At 44.8% G+C, this 21,737-nt stretch overlaps 1 protein-coding gene across 12 annotated transcripts in view; it reads left to right on the plus strand.

Annotated features, from left to right (window-relative positions):
- The window catches only part of COL14A1 (collagen type XIV alpha 1 chain), a 233,740-nt gene that overhangs the window by 159,479 nt on the left and 52,524 nt on the right, over window positions 1–21,737 (plus strand). For all 12 annotated transcript variants that reach the window (XM_053246596.1, XM_053246598.1, XM_053246599.1 and 9 more), the window contains 8 exons: window positions 2,731–2,873; window positions 3,802–3,911; window positions 6,519–6,677; window positions 15,350–15,427; window positions 16,227–16,313; window positions 19,671–19,724; window positions 20,190–20,285; window positions 21,433–21,486. In XM_053246596.1, coding sequence (XP_053102571.1) covers window positions 2,731–2,873; window positions 3,802–3,911; window positions 6,519–6,677; window positions 15,350–15,427; window positions 16,227–16,313; window positions 19,671–19,724; window positions 20,190–20,285; window positions 21,433–21,486 — 781 coding nt within the window. The remainder of the gene's footprint in view (window positions 1–2,730; window positions 2,874–3,801; window positions 3,912–6,518; window positions 6,678–15,349; window positions 15,428–16,226; window positions 16,314–19,670; window positions 19,725–20,189; window positions 20,286–21,432; window positions 21,487–21,737) is intronic.

Below are 21,737 nucleotides of genomic sequence, written 5' to 3' on the forward strand. Positions count from 1 at the left end.
TGGCTCTAAACAGATGAAATTGCTCCACAGGAACAAGTTTGAAGACTGCAAAGTGGTTAGACTCTTTTGCATACTAGTTTCAAGATGTGTGATTGTAACTATAATGATAAAGGTTATGGAAGTGACAGGGCTACTCAACTTCAGCCCTCCTGCAGATGTTAGCCTATAACTCCCATCATCCCTGACTATTTACCACTGTGGCTGGGCATGCTGGGAGCTGTAATCCAAAAACAGCTGGAGGTCCACAGTTGAGTAGCCCTGCTGTAGACTGTTGACTGTGTGTCTCCCAATAGTTGCTTAACTATAAGAAGAGACAAGTCTACTGAAACCAGGCCTTAAGGTCATTTAATTACAATGCAGGAGAGAAACAGCAGATAGTAGGGTAGTTCACATGATCAGCATTAGGGTAGGAAGCGCCTCCTATCCTAATTCAGGAATTGTGCACACTCCCATTTTAAGATCATGTGTTAGATAAAAACAAGATTGGAGGCTATTATAGAATCCAAGGGAAAGCGTTGTGGTAAATGGTGCAGTGGGGAAATGGCTTGACAAGCAAGCCAGAGGTTGCCGGTTCGAATCCCCACTGGTGTGTTTCCCAGACTATGGGAAACACCTATATCAGGCAGCAGTGATATAGGCAGATACTGAAAGACATCATCTCATACTGCGTGGGAGGAAGCAATGGTAAACCCCTCCTGTGTTCTATCAAAGAAAACTACAGGGCTCTGTGGTCGCCAGGAGTGGACACTGACTTGACGGCACACTTTACCTTTATTCAAGGACAAAGCAGTGGAGTGGAATCAGGAATATTAAAGGTTTAATCAAATACAGATTATGTACAGAGAGGCAAGTGCATTCTGCCTTCAGTGCTCTTGCTGCTGGCTGTTCATTAGTCACGCCTCTACTCCAGGACTGGAGTAGAAGTAACTACAGCCCCATTCAAAAGCTGGCCTGGATCAAGGAATGGATTAACGAAAAACCCTACAGCTGGGAGCTTGATCATGAGCTAAACCCCAGCTGGATAGGATGACTTTTCTTCTCACCTTGTTCTGAAACTGGGGATGGAATCTGGGAAGGAATCTGTCCTATCCAGCTGGGGCTTAGCTCACTATCAAATTTCCAGCCTCTGACCTTGTTTTTATCTAACACACAGTTTTAAAACAGGAGTGCACATGGCTCCAGATTAGCGTAGGAGGCTAATTTGATGTGAATGCCCTGCTACTTTACTGCCCTGTTACCTTACATGGACATGGTGTGCCTTCTCATTTAAAAGCTTTGTCACTGCTTATTGAGCAGTGGCAAAAGCTCAATAAGATTGAAATTTCCCAGTCTCCAATTTTGCAATAAAATAAAGAATCCTTTGGCCCAAACCATTAATTGTTTGCAACTGAGCTACTTATGTTAGGGGTCCAAAATCTCTTTTTAACAGATCTAGATATGACCTTTCCTCAACTGGTGTACAAAACACTGATATTTACGATTATCCTTGGTGTTACCAATCCTGCTTGGTCTTCTGGTAATTCCAGTAAAATATCTAACCTGATTTTTATTAATGTAACCAACGTTACCTTTTCTAACAAGGGCGCCTCTCTCATGGGGCAAAATGAGGCAATGGCCTCAGGCGGTGAGTGCAACACCCTGCTACTGGTCACCCCACCCACCTGCTGCTGGCCTACTGCCACCCCTCCTCCTCCCCCTAACACTGCCCCCTTCCCTGCTCTTTTGCATCACCTACCCCTCCCGACATGTCCTGCTTGTCTTGTCCCATGAGCTGGAGCCCTCTGTTGCTTCCTCTCTCCTCTCCTCTTTCTCCTCAGCAGTCTTTGCCTCCTAAGGCACCCTCTGCCTGCCACCTGGCCCACTGTTGCCTTAGCAGCTCATCTGGCTCTGTATCCTCCATTCCATCATCTCAATGATGGGTCTGTTCCTTGGAGCTCCCTAAGCTTCCTTTTTCCTTGAAGGGAAGGACTCTTCTGTGGGATTCTTGAATGGAGGAAATGAAGACAGACACATGCAATGCTGGGGAGACAGTGGTGGCGAACTGCAGAGGGACGAGGGAGTGAGCCGCTCACTGCTTCTGCAGCAGCAACAACAAATGGCGGGCTATGGGCAGGTGAAGCTGGATGCTACAGCAGCAGAAGTGGTGGCATGCTGGGCAGGCAGGCAGAGCACATCCCAGGATGGGGAGGTCAGCATGGGGAAAGGAGGGGTGTCAGCAGCAAGCTCTCACCCAGGGGTGCAAGGTGGTCAGGCAAAGGCTAAGGTGGAGTGGGGACAGTGAAGTGGGGTGGAGCTGGCACTTTAGACTTTGCTTCAAGTGGCCAACTGCATTAGAGCATAAGAATGTAAGAACAGCCCTGTTGGATCAGGCCCAAGGAAGCCCATCTAGTCCAGCATCCTGTTTCCCACAGTGGCCCACCAGATGCCGCTGGAAGCCTATAGGCAGGAGTTGAGGGCGTGCCCTCTCTCCTGCTGTTACTCCCCTGCAACTGGTACTCAGAGGCATCCTGCCTCTGAGGCTGGAGGTGGCTTGTCGCCCTCCAACTAGTAGCCGATGAAAGACCTCTCCTCCACGAAGTTATCCATTGAGCTGCTTTCTTTCAGATACTTCTTGTGCTTGAGAACAGCAGCACTTTCTCAAGTGCAGGACCAATTGTGGTGTGGGACCATTCTCTTAAAATGTTCTTCACTGATCATGCCAATTTCTGGAACATTCTTTTCCTTTGACAGATATTTGCACCCAGAGGGCCTTCCTTCAGATTACACCATTACCTTTCTCTTCCGTATACTCCCTGAAACACCTCAGGAACCATTTGCTCTGTGGGAGATTTTAAATGAAGAGTATGAGCCACTGGTTGGAGTTATTTTGGACAGTATGTATTTTGTGTATTTTCTGGTGGACTTTTATTGATTGTTTTCATTTATATTCTGACTTTCTATTTCCATGCTCAGGGAGGCTGTGGAAGGAAACATTGCAGTTTTGTTTAAAGAAGGCTGGGACTTTTATCCTGCACATTCTCTGTTACATCCACAGCCTTTTTATAGTAACCTATTTATGTTTTGAGTTGTATTTATTTTTAGTGGCTGACATGTTGCATAGTGAAATGTGGGTGGTTCTGAAGCACCCAAGCTGCTACGAGTACCTAAAAAATAAAACAAAAATGCTGGTGTTCATGCAGAAATACTTACACTTGTGTGATTGCGATTCTGAGATGCTAGGTACATAGGAAGCTGCCATATACTGAGTCAGACCGTTGGTCTAACTTGCTCAGTATTGTCTTCACAGACTGGCAGCTGCTTCTCCAAGGTTATGGGCAGGAATCTCTCTCAACCCTATGTTGGAGATGCTGCCAGGGAGGGAGCTTGAAACATTCTGCTCTTCCCAGAGCAACTCCATCCCCTGAGGGGAATATCTTACAGTACTCGCACATCAGGTCTCCCATTCATTTGCAACCAGGGCAGACCCTGCTTAGCTAAGGGGACAAGTAATGCTTGCTACCATAAGCCCAGCTCTCCTCTCCTTATGCTACTCACCTTATTTCTAATTTTAAAAGCATAACAGATGTGCAATTGCACCAGTTTAAGCATTTGCACAAAAGTGTTCTTATGGAAGAGCACTGGCTTTTTAAAAGGCATTTGCAACCGCGCAGGCAGTTCAGAACCACCCGCATTTCACTGTACAACATGCCAGCCATTATTTATAAATTGCACTCTCTACTCAAAGGCAGCTGCAGCAATATATAACCTTTAAAAAACAGAACCGACATCTCTCTGAAATATGTTCTCTCTTATGTGGCACAGATGGTGGCAAAACCTTGACTTTCTTTAATTATGACTACAAGGATGAATTCCAGACAGTGACTTTTGAAGGACCGGACATAAAGAAAATATTTTATGGAAGTTTCCATAAGGTAAGAATTGCCAATATGTTCAGGAAAGAGAATCGTGTATATATATGATGGTGTAGTAGTAGTGAGAAAAGCTTATATTTGGAACAATTTTTGTTTTAGTTTTGCTTTGAAATAAGTCCCCCCCCCTTTTAACAGCACAGATGAAGTTGTTTTATGAATAGAGTGCCCTTTCTTTTGCCCCAACCCAAGTTTATATAGTTTTGACTGAGTTGAAAGGGGCAGTGAGACACAAGAGGGATCAAGGAGGAGCATTGCTCCCAAGTTTATCCATTTAACAGCACAAAATAGACTAGACAGAATGTAAATAAATTCCCTGAAAAGGGAATGCACTCTTGCACAAATGGGCTCATGTGCATATGGGTTTTCCATTCATGTCACTGGAGTGTGGAGTTCATGTGTATATGGAATTCCTTCCACATCCATTGAGATGAACGGGTGTAGAGCTGAGCCATGGGCAGCGGTAGTTGGGTGGCCCAAGGCTCAGAGCCAGGATGAGGAGAGCCAAGCAACCAGTCAGTGCTCAGGGAACAAACTGGTAGCCAAAGGTCAGGATCACGCCAGAGGTTGACCTGAACAGACAGCCAGAATCAAGGGACCACCCAGTAGCCAGTGGGGTGGGGATCATGTCAGAAGTCAAACCAAGCAGACACTCAGGAATCAAGGATTGAACCAGTAGCCAGAGATCAAGAACATGCCAGAGGTAAAGCTGAGCAGACCTGCAGAGATTAGGGGTTGAACCTGTAGCCGAAGGTCAGGAACATGCCAAAGCTCAAGCCAAGCATACAGTTCAAGGAAGTAAGCATGAAAGCAAGACCCAATAAAGCAAGACCAGTGATAAAACCTTGATAGTGAAGCCAGGCCTGTCTCAGACAGGAAGCCTCTTTACCTTCCTGCTATAGGGGGAGCCAATGGGTGATCCCACAAGGTGGGATTTGTCCAGTCCTAAAGACTTAAAAACCTGCTGCAATGCAGCAGCAACATGCAGAGTCTCAAATCAGGCAGAACAGGGGGGAAAGATTGTTTTGATTAGATTGTAAAAATCCTGAAAAGAAAACTTTGCTCCATACATTATTGCCTCCATATATGTTTGTTTTTAAAATTATTGATAGATATACTGTGAGCAGAGAGTGGCTTGATTTAGAATAGTTTTGGACTTTGCAGTGACTGCTTGTGAAAGCGGTCAGTGAGGCTGGGGAAAGACGCTCTTACTGAGCCCCCAATGTAATGTCTGAAAAGAAGTTGACCAGAGGGAGGATGTTTCCACACCCAGCGCTTGAGCATTATGAATGTGAACGTATTGTTATGCACTTTCTTTGGAGAAGAGGACATGGAAGGCTTATGGTGTTTTTGTGATATTTGATTTATTTACAAATATATCGGTTGAACACATGTAAGAGAAAACAGCGCATGTGCTCCTCCAAGGCAGCAGGTACAGAGGAAGCGGCCTTATACTGAGCCTGGCCATTGGTCCATCCAGTACACTGACTGGCAGTGGATCTCCAAGGTTTCAGGCAGGAGTTTCAGAAGGGCCCAGGTTCAATCCCTGCCATCTCCAGAGGTTCTCCCAGGTTGCCCCTGGAGATGCCTGGGATTGAACCCGGGACTTTCTGCATGCAAAGCCGGCGCTCCAGCACTGTGCTCCTAGGTGCTTCCAGCTCACGGCATGCACTCTTTCTCTCACAGTCTGATCCCAAAACTGTAGTTTCTACACACACACACACACACACACACACACACACACACACACACTCACTCACCTTTGCCCCTCCCCTTAGGTTGGGGAAAGGTCGGCTCTTCCAAACGGATAGCTTCTCACATTCATCTTTGCATACCGTAATAGCTTATAGGGAGCTAATGGTTGGGTTATCTGCTATCATTATCAAAAGCTACCTGCTGCCATTGTTGCACAAGTGGACCAGAGTGCAATAGATTGAGCATCTGCTCAGTTACATGACCACCTTGTGTGAATGCATCTTTGTTCGTACAGCCTGGCTTTGTGTTCAGAGTTCAGAATCCATCTAGCCCCTAGTTGTATGCTGACTTACACCTCAACATTTGATTGATTAAGTGCTGTCAAATCGGTGCTTACCCTTAGCGACCACATAGATAGATTCTCTCCAGGATAATCCGTCTTCAGCAGGGCCTTTAAGGTCTCTCAGTGGTGCATTCATTGCTGTCATAATCGAGTCCATCCACTTTGCTTCTGGTCATCCTCCTCTTCTTCTTTCCTTCCACTTTCCCCAGCATTATGGACTTCTCAAGGGAGCTGGGTTTTCGCATAATGTACCCAAAGTATGATAGTTTGAGCCTGGTCATTTGTGCCTCGAATGAAAATTCTGGATTGATTTGTTCTAGGATCCATTTGTTTGTTTTCCTGGCTGTGCATGGTATCCTCAAAAGTCTTCTCCAGCACCAAAGTTCAAAATACCTCAAAATACTGATGCTCATATCTTATGTTTCCAGATTTCAGCCGGCCTTCTTTGACTACAGAAACTTATGAAAATATTGGCAAGCCTACCACTGACAAAAGCTTATTTTTAATAACACAAGATAGCTCTTATGTACTCAAGACTTCTTGCATAATAAAATATCTTTGTGCTCTCCTAGTTGCATGTTGTTATCAGCAAAACAACAGCTAAAGTGGTGGTTGACTGCAAACAAGCTGGTGAGAAAGCGATCAATGCTGCAGGCAATATTACTTCTGATGGGATAGAAGTACTTGGGAGAATGGTTCGATCGAGAGGACCAAGGGACAACTCTGCACCAGTAAGTGAAACAACTTGGCTTGCTTTGGAGTGAAAGGAGAGCTAAAGAAGAGTGATCTTGGTTAATGAAATAAGGTTGCCATATTAATAGGGTGTTCATATAGCCTATCTATAATAGGAAAGAAAACTATTATTTGTTTATTTAAAGAAAATGGTGGTATTATTCAAAATACGAATAAATACCACTTTTCAACAAAAAGGTTATCAAAGTGGTTTACATAACAAAATAAAACAGAAAATGGTTCCCTGTCCCAAAAGAGCTCACAGTAAAAAGAAGCAGAAGCAGAAGCAGAAGCAGAAGCTCAAGGGAACCTTCTAAGAACATTTTACCCCTAAATTATCTTTCTTTGGACAAAAATGAAATGCTTCCAAGCCTCAGGCTTAAATAAGGCAATGGAACATATCAAGGCTTAGATGACAATTGAAAAGAGCGACCTTTGTGACCACATTCCAAGAGTGGAAGACAAAGACGAACTTATAAAAGGTTGCAGTTAAAGGGTGCTTTGTAAGAAGGAAAGGAAAGAAACTATGGCTTTTGTTTGGAAAGCCAGAACTCTATGAATGATAAGTGCTTTAGTAAACTGTACACCCACAGAAAAATTGTGGTTGCCTTCAAATGACTTGATTGGCTGTTATGTAAGACTGCAAGCATGCATTTTGAGACTAGCGCAATTTCTCTATAAAGCAGGCTTTATAATAAGTAATATTATACAGTAATGGCAGTTTATCACTAGCTTTAACAAAAGTGTGTGCTCTTATTTAGGTGTTACATATTTTTCAGGATCACAAGTTTGGTAGCTATCCTATTTTCCAGGCAGCCAAACCACCAGTATAAGCCTGGCTTCTCTGAGTAAAAAAACAACAAACACGAATGGGGCGGTTATCTGTAGGCAGATATTCATTGCCTTTTTCACTGGGGTCATCCAGGGGTATGCCAATGAGTTGAAGTTCGGGGGGGGGGGGGCGGAATGCATAGATTCTCAACTATGTCTGGCATCCTGATAATAAATGTGAAGGCTCATTTTATGAGGAAAGGCATAGCTGAAGTAGGGTCTTTGTTCATAATTTTCATGTGTGTCTTCAGCCTTACTATGATCCCCAGTAATACCAATACAGTAAAATATGATGGGTAGGCATTTGTAGTGAGTGTACCCAGAGGCATTGCTAGGTACTTAAAAGATCTTGGCCCCAGGCAAACAGTCCCCACCTTTTGAGAATTAAACTCAATCATACTCACCCGATAATAATTTTGTGTGTATTTCAAAGTCCCTAATATTATAACAGAGCACCTATGAAGGTGAGGCTAGGAGTTTTCTCCCATGCTCTGTGCAGATGCCTCCACTGCTGCATTTCCTTTCTGGAAGAGGTCATCGAGGAGGGAGGCAACTGATGTGATCTGGGGCTCTGAGCAATTCATTGGGAGCCTGTGCCCCATGGGCCACCCCCTAATGATGCCTCTGGTGTAGCCCATCTACAGCCAAGTCTCCATTGCCTTCCATTTACAAGTTTCAAATGTATTTCAGACAGAGGTGCATTAACCCCCAGACCTTGAGGACCCGGTCTGGTCCTCCAAGATCCAGGGGAGCCTCCAAATGGCCAGGGCCGGGGGCCTCCGGCAGCTGAGCCACCCCATGCCCACCCCACCAAAGCTCCGTGGTTTTTTTTTAAGGTCTTACTGCAGCCGAGGAGTGGCTATGGTGGGGAGCAGTCCTTTTTCCTTCTCCCCCTTCTCCGGCAGCAGTGGGGTGTGAGCAGGAACGTCACTGAACCCATCTATTCGGGCCAGTGTCTTTAAGCAACTGTGAGGCACGCCTGTGCAGTTGTGATCGTTGCAAGCCTGTGATGTCAGGGATGAGAGCAGACCTAAGTAGGGATGTACAAAACGTTTCGTGTACAGAACGATCTGTACCCGAAACAGCCGATTTCAGGTGATTCACCTCCGAAACGAATCACCCTCCTAGCCCTCCAAAATGTTTCAGAGCCAAAACGAATCATCCCCGTTTCGGCTCCGAATTATCTGTTGTTTCGGCCCTCCATTTTGTGGCCGATAAGTGCCTTCTTCTTCCCCCTCCATTTTGAATAATGACGTCTATTTGAATTTCCCACCTTTTTGCCTCCCATTGACTTCAATGCAAAAAGGTCCGATCTGACATCTACTTTAATTTTGGGTCCCAGGACCAAAAAAGTGGGGTGGGGTAGTAGTGCCTAATGGGTGGAGGCAACCACCCCAATTATTATAATTATTAATTCGATTTCTATACCGCCCTTCCAAAAATGGCTCAGGGCAGTTTACACAGAGAAATAATAAATAAATAAATAAATAAGATGGCTCCCTGTCCCCAAAGGGCTCACATTCTAACTGCAGAGGGACTGGGCAGAGGGCTGATTTTTGGTGAATTTTTGAAATTTTAGTGTCTTTGGGGCAGATTTGGGGCATAAAGTGGGATCTGGGCAGAAGAGTGGGGTGGGGTGGTAGTGCCTAATGGGTGGATTCTATGTTAGTAAATGAGATTTTCAATGAGACACCATGAATCCACTCTCATTTGCTATCAAAGAATCCATACTCAGAACACCTCAGAAACAACAGAACCCTGTACCCCATGGGTTAGAAACCCATGGGGGTGGCTGGCACCCTATGTGCACTACACCACCACTCGCTCTGGGCCACTCCAGAGCCCCCCAAGTGCACTTATGGGGCTGCTGAAACCTCCATTATACCTTATGAGGAAAAACCTTAAAGATGCGTAAACTTCAACAATTCACCAAAAATCAGCCCTCTGCGCAAATCCTTTGAAAAAATTCTGGTAGCTTCCTTGCCCCTACCTTGCACTACTCCCAACCCCACACCGCTTTAGGCCCGCTCTAGGCCCTTTCCCCCCAAAGTGAAGCGATATACCCTCCATTATACCTTATGAGGAAAAACCTTATAGACTCATAAAGTTCAACAATTCACAAAAAATCAGCCCTTTACCTTATCCCTCTGCAATTGGAGTGGTCGCCTCCACCCATTAGGCACTACCACCCCACCCCACTCTTCTGCCCAGATCCCACTTTATGCCCCAAATCTGCCCCAAAGACACTAAAACTTCAAAAATTCACCAAAAATCTGCCCTCTGCCCAATCCCTCTGCAATTGGGGTGGTAGCCTCCACCCATTAGGAACTACCACCCCACCCCATTATTTTGGCCCATTTTGGCCCATTTTTAAAATCTGAATCGATTCGTATTCAGATTCATATTAATTCGGATCCGAATCGAATCTGGGGTGATTCGGATGGGTCATATTCGGACCCCAAACTAATCAGGGGTGTTTTGATTTGGATCTGAATCGAAACACCAAAAATCCAAATTGAACACCCCTAGACCTAGGTTTCTAGACTGGGGCACTCTATTTTTGGCATTTAAGTTGCACTTCTTAAACACATCAGAGAAGCTGTTTGCTTATCTTGTCTGAAATTTTGCTTGTGAACTTTACTACTTTTCAGTCGAGTCATTCACAGATGTATATGGATTCATCTTCATAGATTCATGACCACCTAAGATGCTATGAATGTGAATGCCCATGAGTAAATGTCTCACAGCAACAAAGAAACCTTTGTGTAGTAACTCAGCTGGAACCAGAAAGAGCAGCCCACGTCATATTTAAAAATTGGAAGAATGGCTGATTCAGCTGATTTCAACAAAAATGTTAGAAAGCAGTTCAAACAACTGTTGCTAGGTAATTTACATAGAATCACTAGATTAGCTAATCCTAATTTATATAAAACAGAGGAAAATGAGTGCATATCATTTTCTTCTTTGTTCAGGGATAGATCCCTGTTAGTAGGGACGTGTGAACTGGTTCGAAACTGAGCCAGTTAACACTTGAGCCCTCAAGCTGAACCAGGCGGGGGTGGTGGTGGTGGAGTTGTACGCAAAACCAGCTAGCCTGGTTCGGCTCAAATCCAGACTGGATTTGAGGCACCCCAGGTAGCACAGGCTCGGGCTTGATCGAGCCCAGTCCAGTATGGCCATCAAGCCGGCTCGAGGGGCTCAACGGAATACTTGTAAAGGGGATTCTGGCAAGGATTCCCTTTACAAGTACTGGCAGGGCTGTGATGGGGGTGGGGGTGGGGGCATGAGGGAAAGGTCTTAAAGTCTATTTAAAAATCCACAGTAGTGTTTTTTAAAAGGTAAAAAACAGACTTTTCCCTCACGCCCACCCCCGCATCACAGCCCTGCCTATACTTGTAAAGGGGAATCCTTGCTGGATTCTCCTTTAGGAGTATAGCCGTCGAGCCAGCTTGATGGCTGGACCAGACTGCGCTTGATGAAGCCCAAGGCCGAGGTGCCTGGAGTGGCTCCAAGGATTTGAGTCTGGATTCTAGCCGAACCAGGCTAGCCGGTTTTGTGCACACACACCCCCACCTGTTAGTACAGATATGCACAGGGGGATACAATTTCGTCAAGATAACGAGGCGCTTCACACGATTGGTGTGAAGCACCATTAGGGTTAGGGCAGGAAGAGCTGTCTTAGCCTGCTCTCCTCGCACATGGGCAGGGAGCCATCCCTGGGCGGCTGGATAAAGTGGGTTCTGGGGCAGAAGGGTGGGGTGGTAGCACCTAATGGGTGGAGGCTACCACCCAAATTGCACAAGGATTGGGCAGAGGTCTGATTTTTGGTGAATTGTTGAAGTTTACGCATCTTTAAGGTTTTTCTTCATAAGGTATGATGGAGGTTTCAGCAGCCCCATAAGTGCACTTGGGGGGTGCTGGGGTGGCCCAGAGTGAGTGGTGGTGTAGTACACATAGGGTGACAACCACCCCCATCCACACGATTGCTGACTCTGTCACAGAGCTGGCAGGGGTGGCAGGGATCAGGGGCCAGTCGGCCCTCGGAAATTCCAGGATGCCCCGCATGAGGATGTGGGGCATTCTGGAGAGACCCCCGGGGCCAGGAGGCTTGTTTTAACATCCCGGCGGGGTCTCCTCGTTTGTTGCTGCGGCATGACAGTACACGGATCAACTAAATGGAGTTAGCCGAGCACTCGCTCCGCTAACCTCGTTTAAGGGGAGGAGTACTTTGGGTAGTTTACTGCCTGGAGTAAGCTCCTGTGGCAGCAGATGACCAGGAGAAATCGGACTGGGCTCCCTTAGCCTGATCTCTCCTAGTAGTGGGAATAGCTTCAACATATTTCCCAAGTCAGGTTTATAGCACTGAGTATGGATTTTAAATTCATCTACTGTTTCTCACATTTCCCTCAGTCTTATTTCTGCAGTAGGTTAATCAACACTGATAATACAGGAAGTCTGCTATTTACATACAGGTTGTGTTCCAAAAGTTTGTTTGTAAGTTGGACGTTCATAACTTGGAATGCATATAATTCCCAAGAGTGATGACTTGTTTGTATATGCGGGTTAGCATTTGTAAGTTGGAGACTTCCTTAAAGTTATTAGAGAGAGAGAGAGAGAGAGAGAGAGAGAGAGAGAGAGAGAGAAGGCTGGAGGGGATAAAGTAAGTGTTGGAAATTCTCTGTGGTGAGAATTCCTTTCTCATTATAGCAGAGTGCACAGAGGCACAACACAGCGGATTAGTTAAGCATGCGTGTGAGAGAGAGAGAGTAAAGTAACTTGGAGCCCATTCATAGTTTCAAATCAATATAAAAGGCGTTTATTAAGGAACTCCATTCTAGATAGGAAAGTGAGGATTTAGGATCTCTAATCTATCTAGCTGGATGCAGATGGATTCTGCATCCTCTCTGCACATATGGTGCAGGGAGAGAAGCTTGCCATGTTGCAAGGTAGGCGGGCAGGTAGGAAGAGAGACAGAGGAAGGAAGTTTGAATCCCCTAAGAGTAGCAATCTACATTTCAAAGGGATAGCATCAGAGCAGTGGAGAAGTGATGACCAATGTCTTGACCCTCTAGCCCTCTGACTTACTAGTCTGTCCTCCACTGTCTGAGGCAAAGAGACAGTGCAAAGTCCTTTAACTTCCAACAGTAAGAGGCTTGGACTTTGCCAGCTCATCTGCCTGGCCTGGACTGGGAGATTTATTGCAGCCTCCCACCCCTCTTGTCTGGCCTCGACAGCCAGAAGATCATCTCTGTTCAGCTCTTGCTCTGCTGCCTTCATTAGTGTTGTGCCCTTCTTTTCCTGATTGACTGATAATCTTCACCTGTGGGCATTGATTACATCAGCCCTGTCTTCGAGTCTCTTGTGAGAGGAAAGACTCTGGGTTTCTGGGGCTTATAAGCTTACTGCTCTGAGCTCCTCGGAGGAAAAGCAGGATATAAATGTAATACATAAATAAATAAAATAAGGAAGGAGGGTGTGTGGGAGGCATGGCAGGTGGCCACCAAAGGGGGCCAGCATTCGGTGCTGGTCCTTTGGTTTGGGACTGAGGGCTGGGGCATCCCATGGTTGTATAAGAAGCTGGTTGTTGAAAAAGCTTCTATTGTTGAGTCTTGGGCGAAGTGAGGAATAGAAGAAGAAACATTGGCAGGTCAGCAGGCCGTTACAGGGAAAGGGAAATCAGAAATCTAATAGCTGTTTTCCATTCCGGCTGTCCTGTCAGCTCTTTGACCTCAGGGAGCAGTACCTCCAGAGCCTCACCTTGCTCCTTTGTAATGCCAGGTCAGTCCAGAATAAATCAGTAATCATCTATGATCTGGTTATAAATGAAGGGACTGACCTGGTATGTATCACAGAGACTTGGCTGAGAGAGGCTGGTGGCTCAGTCTGGTCCCAGCTTCTTCCTCCAGGGTACACTGTTGAGGATCAGGTGAGAGGATGTGGGCAGGGAGGTGCAGTGGCTGTGGTCTATAAGAATAGCATCTCCCTTACCAGGATCCCTGTCAAAGTGTCTGACCCATTCAAATGTGTGTACTTAACTTTGGGGGCCAGGGATTGACTGAGACCTTTGTTGGTGTACTGATCATTCTGCTGCCCAACAGAGTCCCTAACTGAGCTAACAGACTTGGCCTTGGAATCTCCCAGGGTCATGGTGGTGGGGGACTTCAGTGTTCACTTTGAGACCAACTTGTCTGGGGCAGCTCAGGAGTTCATAGTGGCCTATGAACAACTATGGGCCTATCCCAAGCGGTCTCAGGACCAACGCATCTTGCTGGTCACATGCTTGATCTGGTCTTTTACTCTGATCAGGGTGGTTCTGTGGGTGGAGACCAGTATTCCCTGTAACAGAGATTCCCAGATGTTGTTGACTACAATTCCCAGAATCCTTGGCCAAAAGCCATTGCAGCTGGGGATTCTGGGAGCTGTAGACAACATCAGGAAATCCCTGTTACAGGGAACACTGGTGGAGATGACTGTGATTCCCCTTTTGTCATGGATGGACCACCATTTGGTGACGGATGGGTCACAATCATGTCCCAGCTCTGTGAGGGGGCGGGGCTATTAGGATGATCTGCCAGAGAAGGTTATTGGATCCAATCAGATTCCAAGAAGCCTTGGAAGAATTTAGTGTTGGTTGTGTCGATGATTCTGTTGATGCCATGGACAGACCAATGCTTTTTAATATCTACATGAAACCCCTGGGAGAGATCATCAAGAGATTTGGTGCATGGTGTTATCAGTATGCTGATGACGTCCAAATCTATTTCTCCATGTCAACATCATGGAGAACCTCCCTAAATGTCTGCTTGGAGGCATTGATGAGGGATAACAAACTGAATCCAAATAAGATGGAGGTACTTATTGTGTGGGGTCAGAACACAGGATACTATTTTGATCTGCCGGTTTTGGATGGGGTCACGCTTCCCCAGAAGGAACAGGTATGTATGAGAGTGCTTCTGGATCCAAACCTCTCCCTGGTATCTCAGGTTGAGGCAGTGGCCAGAGGTGCTTTCTATCAGCTTCAGCAAATATGCCAGATGCATCCGTTTCTTGAGATAAACGATCTCAGAACAGTAGTACATGCACTGGTAACCCCCAGACTTGACTACTGCAATGTGCTTTATGTGAGGCTGTCTTTGTACCTAGTCTGGAAACTGCAGTTAGTGCTGATTGCGACAGCTAGGTTTGCCTCCGGGTCAGAGAGACCATATTACTCCTATATTAAAAGAGCTACCCTGGCTGCCAGTAAGTTTCGGGGCAAAATACAAGGTGATGGTTATAACCTATAAAGCCCTAAACAGCTTAGGCCCAGGGTATTTAAGAGAATGTGTTTTTCACTATGAGCCCCAATGCACATTGAGATCATCTGGAGAGGTTCGTCTGTAGTTGTCACCGGCTCGTCTGGTGGTTACACAGGGATAGGCCTTCTTTGTTGCTGCCCCGAGATTCTGGAAAACGCTCCCTGCTGAAATAAGAGCCTCCCCATCTGAAACAACTTTTAATAAGTCTTTAAAGATGCATTTATTCACCCAATTTTTTTTAACTAGACGTAATTTTAACTAGACGTAGGTTTTAATTTCTGTTTTCATTTGTTTTAAGTTGATGTAAACTGCCCAGAGATAGAAGTTTGGGGAGGCATACAAATATGATTGATAAATGTATGTGTGTGTATGTATGTTATGGAGCTTTGATTGTAAGTACAGCTGTTTGTGACTTGGGGAGTGCCCAAGTAACAAACAATGGTTAATTAACAATGGTTTTTAACATGGATTAAATTATGACGTTATTATCCATTTCCCTTTGAAACAACACTTCATTGATTATATTTCTGTTTTTAAACCAGTTCCAGTTGCAGATGTTTGATATCGTTTGTACCACTTCATGGGCCAATAGAGACAAATGCTGCGAACTTCCAGCATTGGTAAGATTCTCCCTTTAAAACTTCTAGTTGATGGCCTGGAATTCAGAATCACAAATGTATTTGTCATTGTTACCACAAGGCTAAAATATATTAGGCATGGACTCCAAAAATCCCATCACACATTCTTTCTTCTACATGGGTACTCCTCTGCTGCATTTGAATGGCCTTCCTCAACTTATAAAAGAGAATAAGGAAGCTCTATAGGCTGGCATCCTAACAAACACTGCACATTCAGCTAAAGGATCCCCACAGCAGTTGCAGATCTGCTTCAGCACATGCACTGGGTGTGTGTGTGTGATTTTCACTGATCTCCCCCTTCCCCCAGAAGTGCGAATTGTACCCGAAATTAAGTCCCTGAGGATCACGCAGCCTTCTGGTATAGTGGTGTGTACAAAACCGGATCAGACTTGAACTGGACCAGGCATATTGAGTTTTGTGCACTCCGAATCCCCCCTGCCCCGGTTCAGGTTCGGGGGGGCTGTTCGCAATAAATTTTTTTTTAAAAAAAAAGAAAAATAACTCGCTGCCACTGCTTCGGGGAGCTTCTCCGAGGCCGCACAGGGGGTCTTCTGAGGTCCACCCCCCACTGGCCTCTGTTACTGTCAAAATTGCCAAAGTTCAGGTGGTCTTCAGCCCGTTCCGGCCCTGCCCTTTGTGATGGCGGCCATTTTTGAGGCCGCCGTGCGTGCCCAATAGGCCTCTGCATGGCCGTGTCTTACCTCATCAGTCTTCACATCTATTTTCTATCTAAATTTGGAATATACTAGACATAATATTTCTTTTTTTCCCCCCTCACTAGAGAGATGAAGAAAGCTGTCCTTCCCTTCCCCATGCTTGCTCTTGTTCTGAAGTCAGCAAGGGACCCAATGGACCCCCTGGACCACCGGTAAGGTCCCACTCATGTTTGACCTCCCAGTGTCCCACTTCTTTCACTATTCAGTCTCGAGTTTCTGCTATCTTCAGTCTAACAGGATTGGGATTGTGACTTTGTTGTACTATGTAAACTACACCACCTTCATTAACGTGAACTTCATTTAGTTAGGGGATCTGTTTCTTTGAAGAAAAGATTTGAATACTTGGTCATTTTTATAGCCTTGGCTCACTTATTTCTATGTACAGCCTAACCTGCGATTTAAAAGCATTCATTTCTATAGTGTACTGCACTTGCTTGCCTCACTATACTGTTTTCTGATCTTAAGTGTTGCTCTGAAAGTTCAGCAAACATGCACATGGCATTCGGTTTCTTTCACTGTGTGTAACTGGTGAGGCAGTTTGGTGTGCTAGATAAAGTGTAGGCTTCAGATCTGGGTTCAAAATGTCTCTCAGCCTGGATGTCCTTGGACCAGTCAATACGGTAGTTCACACAATGATTAATAGGGTAGGACAAATGCCCTACCCTAGTTTGGGAGCTGTGTGCAGTGGTCCCTCTAATTCCCCCCCCCCCCCCGCATCTCTGTGCAGAATGAGTTTTGTTCTGGGCAGCTGTATGAAGGCAGTATGTGCACATGTGCATTCAGAGTGGGGCCTTCCAGGTTCAACCTGAGTGGGGTCTAAAATTAACTGAATGGACATAAAAAAACTTGTGAGCGTGCACACATGCACATACCTTGAGGGGAACACTTTCTATGTGCACTCCTGTTTTGTGATCATGTGCAAGGGAAAAAGCAAGGTTGGAGGGGGGAGGGAGAGAGGCTGGGTTGGAGGATGCCTCCCTATCCAGCTCTCCTTCCCAGCATTTTACCAGAGTAGGAGGAAATGTCCTCTGACCCAGCTCCTCTCTCCCAGACTATCACTTCCTCCCCCTCCAACCTTGCTTTTACCCTTGCACACAATCTATTCTTATGGCAGAGGTCCTCAAACTTGGGTTCCCAGATTATGTTGGACTAGAACTCCCAGAATCCCCAGGCACAATAGCCAAAGGGGGTTCTTAGTCCAACATCTGCAGACCCAGATATGAGAACCCCTGCCTTATGGGGTTGTTGTGATGATATAATAGGATAACCCCCAAGTACGGTCACTCTGAGAAAGAGAGAGCTCACAGTAGTGCACACGTGGATTGTTCTGTTACATCTACAGATGTGACACACGAGAGGTTCATCTGCGGTTGTCACTGGCTCATCTATTGACTACTCGGGGACGGGCCTTCTCCGTTGCTGCCCCAAGGCTTTGGAACGTGCTCCCTGCTGAAATATATTTATTTTAAAATTTATATACCATTAAAACAACCCCAAGGCGAGCCTTCCCATCCCTAACAACTTTTTAAAAAGCATTCAAGACACATTTGTTCACCCATGCTTTTAATGAGATACTGTTTTAATAATTTGATGGTTTTTAGTTGTTTAACATTGTTTTAAATTTTAAATTGCTGTAATGTTTTAACTTTTTAACTTGTTTGTATTGTTTTGTTGTAAACCGCCCAGAGACTTGCATTTTGGGTGGTATACTGTACATATATGTTAAAAGAAAGAAAGAAAGAAAGAAAGAAAGAAAGAAAGAACAAATGTGAGATATAATAATAGTCAGGGCTGCTTTCAGCGCTCGTGAGGCAAGCACCTGTATCGGCTGGCTCGGGAATCACCCTCCGCTGGCTGGGGTCATTGCCATTTCTCAGCTACCTAGACTGGAATCGCTGCAATGAAGGGCAGAATGATGTGTATTGGATTACAGGGGTGGCACTTTGCCTGGGGCAAAGAGACTGGTCTATTTTCTGTGTTAATGCTAACACTAACACCTTTCTAGCTGCTTAATCCAATGTATCAGATCTGTAGAAATGAGCCAGCATTGATGGCTCTCTGGTCACGGAAACATCTTCAAGATGGTGTGTGATACCATCTCTGCCATGCCCTATGGTTGCCTGCCTCTGTGCTATAGAGCAACTTTGTGTGCTGCCTGTGTGTTAATGGTGGGCACTGCACTTTGCTTTCCAGGATCAGCTTCTGAGGTGGGTGGAATGCAACAGGTCATAATGTAACAGTAGCGAATCATTGTCACTCATTCCTAACATAAATGCTACGGGTCAGCATTGTGCCTCCCCCGCCCCAAACACATGTGGGTTTGTTCCTATGTTTGCAAGGCTCCTCCTGCCAAAAGTTGCAGTGAGAGCCTTTTGCATGTATAAGATCTGGGATTTAGCTGTGAACCTGCATTGACTGATATGGACTTTTAGAGTGTATGTTTGGGTGTTGGGTTCCCAGTTTGTTTGCTGGCATGGCTGTGCCTTGTGGCTCTCATACTTGCAACTTCTAAAACCTCTTAAAACTACTGATATAATCAGTTTAAAGAGAAGCTAATGAAAAGTGTGCCATATAAAATATCTCATTCATAAAAAAAGAAAGATTATCCATACAGGCTGGAAAAGTTTTTTTAAATTCCTTGCCAGGTTTAAATGTAGCCAGAAAACAACTGTGTTTTGAGGTTTTATTTCCTGTGCCTATGGATTAAATTTGAGTTAGTTTAACTGAGCAAATTAAACTATAACATGGTAAAGAAATAAACTTCTTCAGAGCATAGTAAACAAACTATTTCCAACATTTAAAAAAAAGAAATATATTTGGATCTGTTCTTAGTAAACCTTAGTAGATGGCTACAGTGGGAGTGGCCATCTCCATGCAGCATCGCGGTGGAAGGTACTGCAGATTCATCAGCATTGGACACTGATGCATATCCTTACAAGACACTGCATTTTATTCCAAGCTACAAATAGAAGCACTGTGTTTCCTCCCTTTGCATATGAAAGAGAATGGAATATGGGGGCGGCGGGAGGGAGGAATCACACCTGAGTCTGGATCTTGTACTTGCTCATGCATGTCAGGACAAATCATGGATTGTCATTAGTCATTGCTTTGGTGGACATATTGCCCAAATCTCAGCTTGTGCCCAGGCTAACCATGGCCTGGGAGACAGCACACAACAGATTTTCAACTGCTTTTTCTATGGCCTCAGAGTACCCAGCTTCTTCCATGAAGACGCCTGAATTCTGCACCTTGCCATTCAACCCCTCACTCGCTAGTTGTGTGACTTGGCCCTCATAATTTGGCTTCTCTTAAGTATAAGAGAGCACCAAATGGAGGGACAGATGACCCAGTTTTTAACCTTGTTCTCCTCTTTTGGTGCCTTGTATCAACAATGCTTCCCTGAATCAATCAAGAAGTATATATAGAATGATATGTAGGCTTCAGGAAATAAGGAGGCCTTGGGGATGATGGAATATAATTTTCTTCTAACGTTAAATGTATTTTTACAGGGTGGTCCAGGCCTCAGAGGTCCAAAGGGTAACCGTGGTGACCATGGTCCGAAGGTACTTTGTCTTGCTGTTGCCTCCTCTGTAATCCAGATCCACAGAAATGACTTCAGTGAGATGAGATGCAGTTTGCATGCATTATTCAATTTCCCAACAAGGGCCATTTTCTTTTCCCAACAATGGAAATTTGTCTGAAATTATCTCTAGAATGTTTAATGCTATTGGAGTGAGGGAAATAGCTAGAAACTGTAGGGATTTCTGTGAAATGGTCAGAATTTATGACTCTTATTTTTGGAATAACTTTTAATTTGGGAGCAAATTCACCCCTTCTTATTCAGAATTCACCTTTGACATTTGTGTGCCAGAATTAGGCCTTTGCAAAGAAGGCTTTTAAACCTCCTCAGTCATATTTTCATAACTTAATGCACCATTTTGCATTGTTTGGATCTGTAGATTTTTAGTTGGTGTGAGTTATTGCATATTGATTTTATGAAGGAATTGTATTATGATTGTCGGTTCTAGGGCCCAGATGGACCTCGTGGTGAAATTGGAGCTCCTGGTCCTCAAGGGCCTCCTGGGCCACAGGGGCCAAGTGGACTTTCTATTCAAGGACTTCCGGTAGGTTTCTTCAATGACTACATTCATCTTAACGGAACCTTGAGATTTTATAAAACAGTAAAATATTTGAGCTATAAGAAGAAGAGTTTGGGTACAGTTTCATACCCTCTGATTCAACAATCCTTAAAAGTCTTTCCATAAATTAAATAAATGAAACAGAGGCTGACATCCTGACTAATGCAGCATAGGTGCTACATGAGATGTGCAGTTGCTGTGGACTCTACCGACTAACTCAACAGTGGCAGTTGCACCAGGGGGTGGGGTTAGATTTTGCCAGTCTCCCCTTCCCCCAGAAGTATCTTTTGCTGCCTGAAAATGTCCCTGAGGGTCATGCAACCCTCAGGGACATATTTTCATGTGCACAGGGTGCTTCTGAGAGAAGGGGAGATCAGCGAAATCACCTTCTGAATCAGCTCTGGTGCTGCGTTAGTAGTAGTAGTAGTAGTTGTTGTTGTCGTTGTCGTAATAGTCTGGAACTCCTCGGTAGCTCTGGTGCTTCTTTACATAGTGCAAATGCTGTGTTAGGGTGTTGAGTAAAATTTTCCCATTAGTGCAATATAACACTGATGCTTGGTTAGTTGCAGTGTCAGCATCATAATATCAGGTCCCCAACAAAATAGGAATCCCTGATCCTGTTTCTTCCCCAAAAAGAAGATGAGAGAGATCCATCGCTAGCATGTCCTCAGCAGGAACAGAGCTTAACCTCCTTTTCTCTCCTATCTTCTCTCATCCATTCTTCAAATGAAATGCTATTTTTAGAAAATTATAAATAACACACTTCTTTGAGCATCCAAAAGCTATTTTTGGTCAGATTTTTTTAAAAAAATCCTATGTTTGAGTTAGGTTTGATTTACATTTCAAATTACGGATATGATCCAGCTGAAGTTAAACAAAGTCATTTCCCATTGATTTCAGTGACAGTGTTAAGCACATGCGTACCCCTATCCCATTGAAATCAGTGGGATGTAACTATATGTAAATCTGGCTGATTGTGCCCTATATTTGTTCCTTACCTTTTTGGAATTTTTATTTCCAGAAAAGACTCTAGAGTTAACAGTTTTGTACATTGTTTTGATTGAAAGAAATTGACTGAGGGGAGAGATAATAAGCTGCAGATACATTTAAATCTTTGCTCTTTAATTATCAGGGACCAAATGGTGAAAAAGGAGAAAAGGGTGAAATTGGTCGTCCTGGCCTGCAGGTAACTATTGTGCAAAACTAGTAAGCTTAATAGATATATTTTAAATATTGAATTTCCAACATGTATTCAGACATTGTGTACTTAAGAAGAATATGTACCAAACATGTGCTGATGCCCTGCTCAGTTCACATAACCCCCAACTTCTTGAGGGCCCAGAGCTTGTGCCAGTGCAAGGCCCTGTGCTGTCGGAGTGATTGCCCATCAGCAAAAGGGGCATGCACATGTGCAGTCCTTGCCAGTGCAGGATTTTT

The sequence above is a fragment of the Hemicordylus capensis genome, chromosome 4, assembly GCF_027244095.1.
Source record: "Hemicordylus capensis ecotype Gifberg chromosome 4, rHemCap1.1.pri, whole genome shotgun sequence".
In the NCBI taxonomy this organism is placed as follows: Eukaryota; Metazoa; Chordata; class Lepidosauria; order Squamata; family Cordylidae; genus Hemicordylus; species Hemicordylus capensis.